Genomic DNA, 14,075 nt, shown 5'->3' with positions numbered 1-14,075 from the left:
GGTAAATTAAGCGTTGAAGTTATAAGAAAGCAGTAAATTAAGCGTTGAAGTTATGAGAAAAGCAGTAGATTAAGCGTTGAAGTTATAAGAAAGCAGTAAATTAAGCGTTGAAGTTATGAGAAAAGCAGTAGATTAACCGTTGAAGTTATGAGAAAAGCAGTAGATTAAGCATTGAAGTTGTGAGAAAAGTGGTAGATTAACCGTTGAAGTTATCAGAACAGAGGTAGATTAAACAACTTTATTAAAAAGTATTAACGTTATGAGAAAAGTCGTATATTAACCGTTGAAGTTATCAAAAATGCAGTGGATTCAGCGTTGAAGTTATCAGAAAAGCGGTATGTTAAACGTTGAAGTTATCAGAAAAGCGGTATATTAAACGTTGAAGTTATCAGAAAAGCGGTAGATTAAGCGTTGAAGTTATCAGAAAATCTGTAGATTAAGCGTTGAAGTTATAAAAAATGCAGTGGATTCAGTGTTGAAGTTATCAGAAAAGCGGTATATTAAACGTTGAAGTTATCAGAAAAGCTGTATATTAAACGTTGAAGTTATCAGAAAAGCGGTAGATTAAGCATTGAAGTTATCAGAAAAGCGGTAGATTAAGCATTGAAGTTATCAGAAAAGCGGTAGATTAAGCGTTGAAGTTATCAAAAAAGCTGTAGATTAAGCGTTGAAGTTATCAGAAAAGCGGTAGATTAAGCGTTGAAGTTATCAGAAAAGCGGTAGATTAAGCGTTGAAGTTATCAGAAAAGCGGTAGATTAAGCATTGAAGTTATCAGAAAAGCGGTAGATTAAGCGTTGAAGTTATCAGAAAAACGGTAGATTAAGCGTTATCAGAAAAGCGGTAGATTAAGCGTTGAAGTTATCAGAAAAACGGTAGATTAAGCGTTGAAGTTATCAGAAAAGCGGTAGATTAAGAAATTGAATTAAAAACGAAGACTAAGTTGGGATTCAAATTTGAAAATACTAAGTAACTCAAAAGTAAGAATTATTTGAACTTAGCATTCATTTTTATTTTTATGATGAAACCTTTTTGTTTTACGCATCATTGACTCGAGGAAGTTAATTAGTTTCTCCATAAGGAAGATAATACTACCATATATTATAAGCAGATGCCAGTTCACAAGATGAGAATATATAACGGTATGCATACCTTGAAAATCCTTTTGAGATTAAATGACGTTATAAAACAATTTCTAACAGTTATTATTAGGTACTTATTTTACTGTAAAGTTATTGGAATGGCCTATTGAAAATCTAAATTTTTGTTTACTGAAATCTTATTAGAAATTTAATTGGTTACCAGGAGATAAGTGATTTTCGTGTCGATGCCATATTACTAATGAATTTTTTGGCTGGGTAATATTTTATACTAATTTCAACACTGAAAAAAGTATTTGGTTGTGATTGAGTAAAACAAAATACCTGTACTTATTAGCTAAGTTGTAAATAAAAAACTAAGTTCGTTGAGCATTTATTACAGATACTAAGTTAGTCTAAAAGTAAGTAAATATATATATAAACTCAAATTTACCGGAACGTTTCCAAGTTACTAAACTTATCATTTCACCAGCGTGTTATTTGATCTTCGAGCGTTGGATGACTTTAAATTAAAATCAAGAATGTCGAACACATAAATAACGCAAGAAAACTGAATGAAAGGGAACGTGGTTCTTGCTTCCAAATTACTGCCCGACCTCGTTCAACTTTTACTTGGTTGCAATTAAGGGGGTTGGTTCAATTGCACCTCAACAATGAATGTCCTTCCCAGTCCTAGTGCTGGGTTATATAGCCAAAATTCATTAAATCCTAATTCTCAGCAACATATGATAGTTCATGCATGAAGCATCGTTATATACAGTTTCTCTTCTTTTCTGACTTCAGTTTTAGATGCCTAAGACAACCTGTAGGCATATATACAGTATGTACATTTACAAATGACAGTAATTATGTTTTCTTAAGCCCTGTCCACACGATCGAGCATACCCTACGGGCAAACAGTGATACCAGGCCACAATAGTTAGTGAAAATGAGGGTTGATGACGTCAGAAGTGGGAAAACTAAAGGCAGGGATCTGGCAACACTGTATGATGCCAGATCCCTGTCTGTGGTTTTCCCGCTTCTGACGTCATTAACCCTCATTCTTACTAACTATTGTGGTCTGGTATCACTGTTTGCCCGTCGGGCATGCTCGATCGTGTGGACAGGGCTTTAGACAACCTGTAGGAATATATACAGTAAGTACATTTACAAATGACAGTAATTATGTTTTCTTAGGTATTGCTTGTACTGTACTTCAATTAGCATTTGCATATTTTCTTTTCGGCAACCCCACATAATGATATACTGAGGGTTTCAAGTGTTCATATACCACGCAACCCAAGAAAGGCATGTAAAGGTGTCATAGGACTGATACAGATTATGTTAAAACATTGAAAAGTGTATATCAAGGCTCAGGTAAACTTTCAAATCCAATTTGCTTGAATCATCAGGACGGGAAGGTGATCAAGCGACTACACCGGATTTCGAACCCGGTAAGTTGAAGACAAAATATGGGAAGTTTCGCCTAACACAAAACCTGTTTCTGCCATGCCTTGCAAAGAGAACACACAGTACTTCGTCTCTGAACAAGGATTACAATTACTGCCTAGATCACACCGAGTAGTGCATGTAACACATATCTAAAACAGCCTCATATATCTTTATTATCACACGGAAAGTTGGTAGACGACTTATATGCTCTCTTTGTATGCATTCCTTCAGACAGATGGTTTCCTGTACCTTTCTGTGGTACAAAAGAAGCTGTATTGAAATGCATTGGTGTAGTAGTGTATCCGTAATGTAATTTGATTATGTTGCTTGAAACAGTATTTGCACATTAGCTAAGACAAGGAAATTCTCTATATCAGTTAATTGTGAAGACTTGGCCTGTTTGCAATAGAGTTTATAAGGAAAATATTTATGCATTTCTGGCAATAATAGTTGTAAAAGATTATCAGAAAACTGTGCTGATGCATGAGTACTGAGGTAAATGGAGCATGTAAATGTCAATGAATTTGCACGATTGGTACACGAAAGGAAAAATATTTCGTCAGAATTTCTAGCACGGTTCGTTATCAAAACATTTATTGTTGTTGTTTTCTTGCTTGAAGGATGGTTGAAATAATTGTATACATAAGGAGTTTACTATTGATACCTGCACGGTTTATGGGTAATGACCAATTATTTCCGACACTTCGAGGTTTACTGTATTTGCATGAATTCAATTGGTCGTCACAATCACAAACATATTCTGATATTTTGTACTGATTGAAGATGCGCTCTCATTACTGCCCAAACAGTTGGTTAGTCAGGAAATGTCTTGCTGTTTAGCATGTTTGCAGTATATGTTAAAGTTATTATCAGGAAATGCACCAGCAAAACGAGGTTGTGCATGTCCACTTGTAAGGGGAGCATGGCCACTCGAATATTAGAATCTGCATGCTCAGAATGAAACGGAAAGCACAAGTTATGCTCTCTGTTTGGTACCGAGGAGAAAGACATGAGTGGCTATACATTCTCTCGCCATTAATGGTGGTGCTTTTTGGTGCTGCAAAAGCATTTCAATGTATGTTTTATTTAGGTATGGGTATTGTAATTATATTGTAATGAAGCAAATGCTATGCATTTTTGGAGAAAGCTAATGCTGTCCACTGAAATATGTTGGCATGATTTTCAAGTAAGTCCCTTGATTTGCATCTAGGTATTTAAATAATGAAAGCTAGTGAATTGTTAATGAACTCTGAAATATTACACTGTTGTCATTTACCTTTACCACACACAAATGCCTCGGTTTTAGACCACTGATGAAACGCAGTTACTCTTCGTTAGCTTCATCTTCTTAAAATTTGCCAAAATTGAAGTGGCCTTCTGTAGGAAATTATTTAGGAATTTGCAAACCTTAACTAATCCTCACTCCATATTAATCAGGTTTTAATCATGTTCAGTTTCAGCCCCTTACGCGCTAATCATCAAAAAGGAGGCAACTAGCACCCAGAGGGAGAAGCTGCTCTTCGTTGACAACGTCAAAGTGAACCGCGACAAGCGGTACAAGATTAGTCACAACAAGCTGGAAATCTCTGGCATCAAGAAAGCTGATGCTGGTGCCTACATCTGTCAGTTGGAGAGTACCCCTCCAGTAATTTTGACCCACCAAATTGAAGTGGAATACGCTCCCAAAATCAAAGCCGTCACCGAGGGAGAACAGCGTGTCCACAAAGGAGACAGTGTCAGACTTGAATGCGAAGCCCAAGGTAACCCCATGCCAACCATCAGGTGGTCCAAACAAGATGGACGTCTTCCATCTGGAGTTATGGAAGAAGAGGTGAGTTTGAACTACTCAGGAATTATTGAGTCTGAGTTTTTTTTTCTTTAACATTTTTGCCTTAAATTTTTACTAATTTTTATAGAAATCCCACCTTTCATGATGGGGATTTGTTAGCCAACATGTCTGGAAACTTAGAAATGTCATAATTGTTTTAGGACAGATTTGGTTTTTGGTAAGAGGTGTTTAAATCATTTCAAAAATATAGTCGTAGCCTGTTCTTTCAACAGTAACCTACGTAGCTAATAGGGTTTTAGATCGTTCATTTCATAATCGCTACCTTACATTAGATTTAAGAAAGACATCTTTTGTGCAATGTCTGAGATTCCAGTGTTAAGGTTTTGTAATAAATTTATTAAGATGATCGTCGATCTCCATAATTGCTAAAAACAGCAGAAAAGATAAATTTTTGTCAACAGTTACTTACAATTTTTGACACAAATAAAAATCTAAGTGTCAGTATTAACTTGCGTGTAATAGTCCAAGCACGTGCGTAATAATCAAAGAAAATATGGGGACATTGTCTTCATCAATTATCACTAGAACCGGTTCAGAATTGGTCATTTTTAAATATAAAACTTACCCGCGGGTTATATAAGAATAGCTAAAGTCTCTAGACGCCTGGCAGAAAATTCAAAATCTCGCGGCTATTGCAGATATGCCAGGTGTACACTAGCGCCCTTGCAGTGTTTTGGTAGAACTATACCAAACCCTTAAGATCTTCTCCTGCCGCCATTGCTGGCTGTACTATGGAAATTCTGTCTCGTTAACTTACTCTGTTTTGGACGTTTTTTGAGTTTGGGCTTTCGCTTAATTGATTTCTTTTTCATTTACTCTTGAAATCTTTTTGTTTTGGGTTATCTTAAATAATTTAACCTTTGTTTTATGTTTTCAGTCTCTCTCTTACTTTATCGATATGGCCGACCCCTCCCCTGTAATTCGGAAGTGTGTTAAAGGTTGTTGTACTCGACTTCCTAAGGCTTCTGTGGACCCTCATAGTATTTGTATTAAATGTAGGGGAAAATCATGTTCTTTTGGGGATTGGTGTGATGAATGCAATTTATTAACTAATAACGAGTGGGTAACATATGAACGTTACATTAAAAGATTAGAGAGGGACAGGGTTAGGCGCAGTTCATCGCATTCTGTTGATTTGTCTTTGCCTAATGTCATTGATCCTATTCCTTCCCTCGTAGTGGTAGATCAGCAACCGAAGGAATCTTCTATGAAGGATATGTTTACCGCTATTCAGGCTCTCGGTGAAAGAGTTGAGTCTTTAGCGGCGGATAAAAATCAGATTTTGTCCGAGATCAATGTGCTGAAAAATCGTGCCTCTGGAAATGTGAAAAGTGTTTTGAATGTGTTTAGTGTTGTGAAGGGTATGTCTGCACGATCCTGTCGTTCGCCAAGCCTACGACCTTTTTCAAGCTCCCGAACCCATGAGAGAAGTAATGTCGGATGGCAAAAGGGAACGAGAGGCTTCATCAGTCGTGTAGACGTCCTCTCGAGCGTTCCTGCTGGCGTAACACAGGTCGCTCACCCTCATCATAGAAAAGATGAGGTTAGTGCGTTATCACTTTCCTCCGATGAAGGTTCGTGTAGCGAGACCTGGCGTCACGCGTCCAGACCGATCAAAAGGAAGTCTCATGCGGTCGTTCAACGACGCGAATCACCTGCGCGTCAACCAGGCTGTGGTACCTGGGATACGCCTGAGCCTATTCATTCTCCTGACGCTTGCAGGCCTGCGAAATGCTCTGACTGTGGTGTAGATGTCGATGTGTGACAGTCTGATTCAGAACTTATGCCTGTTACTGATGTGACGATTCATGCTCCGCCGCTTCCGTCAGACGCTTTCGTTGCCTGAAAGTGGGAAGCGTTGTGATAGTGAAATAGAAGGCGATCTCCCTTTAGAAAAGGAGTCTAATGTATCGCATACCGGCGATCCTAAGTGGTCTATGCTTTTGGGTCACAGTGCTCAACGGCAGGTTGATTTAGATGGGTTGCGTCAGGGAGCTGTTGCAAGACAAAAATCAACTTCTGAACATTTTTCTGCCTAAAGCGTTGACGTTCATCTAGACCAGGGTGGTTACGAACGAGATGAGGAATAGCGCCGGCGACAAGTGGACGCAATGCGTCCCCGTGACGGCTCTCGGAAGTCTACTTATGATGCGATGGAGCATCAGCGTCAACAGCAAGTGGACGATAGGCGTCCACGCGACGGCTCTCGCCAGTTAATTCATGACGGCATAGAGCGTCAGCGTCAACAGCAAGCGGACGCTAGGCGTCAGTCCATTCATGGCATCACACACCAGTCAACCTCGACCTCTCCACTTCAGTTGGATGCTGTTTCCTAGACTACAGGCGATTTTAAACGAAAAACTATTGATCGCCCAATAGAAGAAGTTTTTGAACTGAGTAAGCGTTCTCATTCCGACACTGACCCTTCGGTTCAGGCTGCAGCAACAGCTGCACTGCCAGAAGATGAACCGGAGGAGGCATCTGACATGGACGAACCATTGGAAGCTATTTCGGAAGAGGAAGAAGAGAAACATTATCAACATTCTGTAGATCTTAAGAAATTGATGTTAATTTTCACAGGACTTTTTCCTGACCACTTTACCCCTGTGGCTCCTCGTTCTCTCCCATCGAAGTTTACCCTGGGGAAGGCTACTAAAGTGCCTATTTTTACTAAGATGGTGCTCTCACGCTCTTCTAAACGAGTCTTAAAATTGATGGGTTCTTGGATGGATTCTAGGAGGACTCTTGGCAAAACGGGCTTTGCTTTTCCATCCGCAAGATTGGCTTCCAAATCCAGTGTTTGGTATGAGACAGGGGAAGTTCTGGGCTTGGGAGTTCCTGCCTCTGCCCAGGGAGATTTCTCGAGCCTGGTGGATTCTTCTCGTCGTCTGGCCTTGAGGAAAACGAAAGTATGTTGGTCGAGGATAGAGTTTGACCATTTACTTAAAGGCTTGTCCAGGACCATTTACTTAAAGGCTTGTTCAGGGCCTTTTGAAGTTTTTAATTATTTAGACTGGTCTTTGAGAGCCTTAGGCAAAAAGGTCTCTGAAATGAAAGGCACGGACACTAGTGGCCTTATTCATTTGATGTCCTGTATGGACAAGGGTGTGAGGGATGGCTCTAACGAGTTAGCTGCTCTGTTCACGGCTGGAGTGATTAAGAAGAGGACCACTCTGTGTTCCTTTCTCTCAGCGGGAGTTTCCCCTTACCAGAGATCGGAATTGCTATTCTCTCCACTGTCATCTACTCTCTTCCCACAAGAGTTGGTAGGGGAAGTTGCTACAACTCTTACCCAAAAGGCTACGCATGATCTAGTGGCCAATACGGCCAGGAAAGTTCTACCTTCTTCTTTTTTGTCCCGTAAACCAAAGGAAAATACCTCTGGGGTACGACCCTCTCAGCCCTTTCGTGGTAAACCTACCAGAAGGAGTTCCTTCAGATCCGACGGGAGGAAACCTAAGAAGAGAGGAGCCAAGACCGGCCGAGGTAGTCTGACTGCCCTATCCTTCAGACAGCAGTAGGGGCCAGGCTGAATTACTTCTAGAAGGCCTGGGAGAAGAATGGAGCGGACCCTTGGTCCGTCCTAGTGTTGAAGGGGCCATACAAAATTCCATTTTTTTCAAATCCTCCACTAGTCACAGATCTGATGGATCTTTCACCCAGATACAAGGAGGGACCAAAGAGGCAGGCCATGCAGCTTCAGAGGTCTCTGTTACTGGAGAAGCGAGCAATAGAAAGGGTACAGGATTTAACATCTCCGGGGTTTTACAACCGGCTTTTCTTAGTTCCCAAGAGTTCAGGAGAATGGAGACTAGTTCTGGACGTAAGTGTTCTAAATCGTTACGTCCAGAACACAACATTTACCATGGAGACGCAGAAGACGGTTCTGGCGGCGGTAAGGAATGGCGATTGGATGGTCTCATTAGACCTCCAGGACGCCTACTTCAATATTCCAATACATCCCAGCTGCAGACGTTATCTGAGATTCATGTACGGAAACTAGGTCTTCCAATTCAGAGCCTTATGTTTCGGTCTCAGCACAGCTCCTCTATTGTTCACCAAGATCATACTGAATGTTGTAAGCATGCTGCATTCAAGGAGAATCAGGGCCTCCCTGTACCTGGAGGATTGGCTTATAAGAGCCACCTCAGCCAATTGCTGTTTGAAGGACCTGAGAATGACACTGGAATTGACCAAGGAACTGGGACTCCTGGTGAGTTCGAAGAAATCACAGCTGACTCCATCCCAGGAGATTCTTTATTTGGGGATGGCGATTCACAGTCAGAGTTTTCAGGTTTTTCCGTCGCCTGTGAGGATCCAAACAGCACTCCTAAAACTTCGAGCTTTTATAAAGAAGGACGTCAGTTCAGTAAGGGAATGGATGATCCTTCTAGGGACTCTCTCATCATTGGAGAAGTTCGTGACTCTGGGGAGGTTACATTTACCCCCCCTTCAGTTTCACCTCAATTGGCATTGGAAAAAAGGGGACAGTCTCGACAGGGAAAGGATTCCCATCACGAATTCCTTAAAGTCACATCTTCAGTGGTGGAACAGCAAGTACAGACTGAAGGAAGGCCTGTCTTTGCATCAGAAGAGCCCAGACCTCTTGTTGTTTTCCGATGCCTCAAACTCGGGGTGGGGAGCAACATTAGGGAAGAAGGAGCTCTCGGGTCTGTGGACGATAGAACAAAAAACTCTCCACATAAACCAAAAGGAGCTTTTGGCAATACAACTGGCCCTCAAAGGTTTCGAAGAGCAGATCCTGGGCAAAGTAGTCCAAATCTATGCAGACAGCACCACAGCTCTAGCTTATATAGCGAAGCATGGCGGGACCCACTCATGGACTCTGTACGAGATAGCGAGACCTCTTCTCATATAGGCAGACAGACTCAGCAGGAGGATCAGGTTCTCCCCACAGAATGGATGTTATACCCAGAGGTCTGCAAGAGTCTGTGGCAGTTATGGGGTCGTCCTCTCGTAGATCTTTTTGCAACCGCAAAGACGAAGAGACTGGAGTTCTACTGTTCACCGGCACCGGCACCGGATCCCGAAGCCATGCACATAGATGCTTTCCTGACGAATTGGTCACACATGGATGTGTATGCATTCCCACCGTTCAAGATTCTTTACAAGGTGATACAGAAGTTCGTGTCCCATGAAGGAACCAGGATGACTGATAGCTCCGTTCTGGCCGTCAAGAAGCTGGTTTCCAGAGGTACTGGAATTGATGATAGATTTCCCAAGAAGCCTTCCCTTAAGACCAGATCTTCTCAGACAACCTCACTTGGCTCGAAACCACCTAAACCTCCGGGCTCTACGCCTGACTGTCTTCAGACTATCGAAAAACTCTCAAGAGCTAGAGGCTTTTCGAAGAAGGCAGCCAAAGCTATTGCGAGAGCAAGGAGGTCTTCTACCATCAAAGTGTATCAGTCCAAGTGGGAGTTGTTCCAAGAATGGTGTAGAGCTAATTCGGTTTCTTCATCCAGTACCTCTATAACTCAGATGGCAGATTTCTTCCCAGACCTCAGAAATAAGCATAACTTCCCGTCCTCTACAATCAAAGGTTACAGAAGTATGTTGGCTATGGTTTTGAGGCACTGGAACTTGGACCTCTCCAATAATAAGGACCTGCAGGATCTGCTTAAGTCTTTTGATACCTCAAAGAAAAGACAACCAGAATCGCTTGCCTGGAACTTTGACGTAGTTCTTTAATTTCTCATGAGTGACAGATTTGAGCCTTTACACTCGCCCGCGTTTAAGGATCTAACCCTGAAAACACTGTTTCTGGTTAGTTTAGCCACTGCTAAAAGGGTGAGTGAAGTTCATGCCTTAAGCAGGAACATTGGTTTCTGGGATGGAAAAGGCATATGCTCCTTACAGTTGGGATTTTTGACCAAGAATGAAAATCCTTCCCGCCCATGGCTGAAATCTTTCGAGATTCCTAACCTCTATGATGTGGTGGGAGACGAGTTGGAGAAAGTGCTCTGCCCTGTAAGAGCATTACGGCTCTATTTGGACAGGACTAAGAGTTTGAGAGGCAACTCAGATGCTCTGTGGTGTGCAGTTTGAAAACCTTCACTGCCCATGTCAAAGAATGCCTTATCCTTTTTCATTAGGCTTTTAATTAGAGAGGCTCACGTCCAGTGTGATGAGGCAGATCAGAGGCTTCTCAAGGTGAAGACACATGAAATCAGAGCGGTTGCAACTTCTGTGACTTTTAAACAGAACCGTTCTCTGCAAAGTTTGATGGATACGACTTTTTGGAGAAGTAACTCCGTTTTCGCATCTCATTATTTAAATCATGTTCAGACTCTCTATGAGGACTGTTATACGTTGGGTCCATTCGTGGCAGCGAATGCGATAGTAGGTGAGTGATCTACCCCTATGTTCCCTTTTTCCTAATACCCTTTTCTTTCTCTTGGAACTTGTTTAGTTATGGTTGTATGTGGGGATTGGTCGTCAGTCTTCCGCAATTTATTGTTTGGTCAGGGGGTCAATTTGTTCCTAGAGTGCACTTGGAATAAGGGTATTAGTTGAGGTCTTGTCATGTTATAGGTTATTGCACCGTTTGACAGCTCCTAGAGAATCAGCCCCCTGGGTGGACCGCTGGATCTCCTAAGGATAGCAGACAAAATGAGGCAGAGTATCATTGCAGTCAGCTTCCTTATCAGGTGAGAATCTCTTTAGTTGATTATTTAACTCAAGTGAAATTCCAATTATGTAGCTGTCTCTGACCCGGCACCAAGGGTGTCAATCAGCCATTCTTAAATAACCAGCGGGTAAGTTTTATATTTAAAAATATTTTCATTATAAAAAAATTTTTGAATATACTTACCCGCTGGTTAAATAAGTTAAAAACCCACCCTCCTCCCCTCTAGAGTCCATGGGGCATGGAAGATCTGAAGGGTTTGATATAGTTCTACCTGTAGTACCGCGAGGGCGCTAGTGTACACCTGGCATATCTGCGATAGCCGCGAGATTTTGAATTTTCTGCCGGGCGTCTAGAGACTTTAGCCATTCTTATATATCCAGCGGGTATGTATATTCAAAAATTTATTTTATTATGAAAATATCATTTTAGATATACCTGTATTTTGGAAATTTTTCTCATTTTTAAATTTCGCTTTGTCTATAGGAAATGTGTGTGAAGAAATACAGTATAAATTCCCCATTATGTTTTATCAAGCTTAAATAAGTTAACACAAAATTATTGATATGAGAGTTACTTTTCATCAAAAACTCTATCTTTGAACATTGTAAGTTCTTTTAAACATCAAAGTATAAAGAAAGTTAAGTTGAATCAGTTCCATTATTAGTGTGATTCCTTTCTAAGGCGTCAAGATTAGTCTGCTGCCTTAATGAAAAAAAAACCTTTACTTTTCCTAATATGGAACGTTACGTGTAATGGACAAATTATCATATTACTAATAGTAGAAACTAAGTGTTTTTTTTATTTCCATACATCCTTGTTTTTATGTTAAATTTGGTCACTACCCTGTTTATATTGAAATTGGTCACTAACCTCAAAAAATATTTAGCTATATTTGGTATTAATTGCTCCAGGTATCTTCATCGTCCTCAACAGTACCTCCTGTAAGTCTCTCATAAATCAGAACGTTTTTATTTATTGATCTCATTCATAGCTTTGCACTTTCCTCTTGGCAGACTTATTAGTTCCACTTTTGTGTGATCGTCCTTTACACCTTATTAGAAGTTCGTTGTTCCATAGAACTAACCCTGCTATTGCAATTCCTGTGTCTTTAACTTTGTAAAAAGTGATGGTAAACACACCTGTCCTTGGTCATATTGGCCATGACAGTATCTATAACATCAAGAACTTATTAATAATGTGGACTTTAGTCTAAATATTCTTCAATCCCGCACATTATTTGGTGGTTGGAACAACTGCATTTCAGTTAGCAACTTTAGTTATCACCTATGTATTGTCTTTGTATTCTACCGTAAAACTACTGGACGTCAAACTGGAAATTCTCCGATTGCACAATATTCTTGAGTAATTGTGTATGAGATAGTCCTATATCCCACTATCTTGAGGTTTGAACAGCTTAATGAAAAGAATAACTCTCATAAGTCTTCAGCTGTATTAAATTCCAGTCAGTTGATAACGTATAAGGAATGAATAAGTGCACTTCTCAGATGTATTGTTAGTATTTTCTACGAATACCAATTTTGCTCGGGTGTCTTCAGTAGGTTGTGAGTAGAGCAAAAGCGCTTGGCCTATTGAATTCATTTGTGTTGACTTCATGCCCACATACTTTATTTGTGTATGCAGTTACTCCAGCTGTGAAAGGGTCTTTTCGTGCCTTCGCTTTCAATTACAGTATGTCTTTTCGTTTGAATAGTGAAGTTACATGATGCAAAATTGCTTAAAAATATTATAGTTATGACTGTCTTAGAAAATCCTCAGGGGAAGTAGATGGCTGTTTTGTTGCATCTTTATGCAAGGCTTTCTAGATCTTATGGAATTTATATAAACTTCTTAGGCAGCTCTGTTTAAAAAAAAAAGTACTGTACACAATGTCACTTTGTCCTTTTGTCAAATATTCTTATCCTTTTGGTCTCTTATTATACGTTCACTTGGAAAGTCACCTCTGTAGTTCTTTAAATCAAATGTATACTTTCACAGTAAACATGTACTAATCTTGACGCCTTTGAGCATCAATACGCACACTAATTCTACTGTACTATTTAGTAACACATTATTTATCAAATACTTGCTTGTTTCCTCCAGCAGATATACTGTACACAAGTATGAATTATTAATAACTTTTTTTTTTTTAGAGACCAGGTCGCATTCAGACAAATTATAGTACAGTAATTACTTAGTTTTAATCCATTTCTGTATACAGCACTAAAAAAAAATGAGGATTATAATATGAAGTAATAACCAAGAGTAACCACAAGTAAAACGTGAATATTTACTCAAATTTCTTAACATATTCATATACACCATTAAATGAATGCCACTTATATTCCAGTCACACATTATTTTCTTTGTTCAAAGCAGGGTTACAGCATCACCTTGGCCGAGGTCGACCGCCACGTTGAAGGTACCTACGTTTGCACAGCTGATAATGGCATTGGAGAACCAGCTTCTGATTACATGTCTGTTGTCGTAGAATACCCTCCAGAAATCATTACCGAAAAGGTAAGATTTTATACGCGAAATATGTACTGTTTATTGGTTAACCCTTTTACCCCCAGGCTATTTGGAAATTCCCAACCCTTAACCCCGAAGGGGTTGTTTTTTTCCCAGCACATTTTGCAGTATATTTTTTTTTAAATTGCTCTAACAGCCTTAATATTTGTCATAGAGAGGTCAAGTTGGTCTCATTCTCTTGGAAAATGCCTGAATTTTCTCAAAAATTTATCAAAAATATAAAAAAAAAAATTCTTATAGCATTTTTTTGCAAGGACGTACCGGTACGTCCATGGGGGTAAAAGGATGGCTTTTGTGAAACGTACCAGTACGTCCTTTGGGGGTAAAAGGGTTAAAATTTCTCAAGTTATTTGAAGTTTTTAAAGTCAAAAGGTTTGGAGATCTAAACGTTAAGGTAAAAGCAGGACTTCAATCGTATGGTTTTTAATGGATATTGCTCATTTGTAATAAAAGAAAAATTGTTTAATCGTGTTGTGGAAAGTACTAACGGGCCATTTAATAATACAGAATTAAATA

At 39.9% G+C, this 14,075-nt stretch overlaps 1 protein-coding gene across 6 annotated transcripts in view; it reads left to right on the top strand.

The window, feature by feature from the left end:
• The window catches only part of LOC137638236 (lachesin-like), a 47,854-nt gene that overhangs the window by 10,225 nt on the left and 23,554 nt on the right, over positions 1–14,075 (top strand). For 2 of the 6 annotated variants that reach the window (XM_068370307.1, XM_068370312.1), the window contains exons 3-6: positions 2,490–2,531; positions 3,984–4,360; positions 11,942–11,971; positions 13,404–13,547. In XM_068370307.1, coding sequence (XP_068226408.1) covers positions 2,490–2,531; positions 3,984–4,360; positions 11,942–11,971; positions 13,404–13,547 — 593 coding nt within the window. The remainder of the gene's footprint in view (positions 1–2,489; positions 2,532–3,983; positions 4,361–11,941; positions 11,972–13,403; positions 13,548–14,075) is intronic. The other 4 variants (XM_068370308.1, XM_068370309.1, XM_068370311.1 and 1 more) reach the window with 4 other exon arrangements.

Source organism: Palaemon carinicauda, chromosome 3, assembly GCF_036898095.1.
Source record: "Palaemon carinicauda isolate YSFRI2023 chromosome 3, ASM3689809v2, whole genome shotgun sequence".
Taxonomy (NCBI): Eukaryota; Metazoa; Arthropoda; class Malacostraca; order Decapoda; family Palaemonidae; genus Palaemon; species Palaemon carinicauda.
The sequence above is the reverse complement of the archived record's forward strand: the minus strand, read 5'-3'. Positions and strand labels throughout refer to the sequence as shown.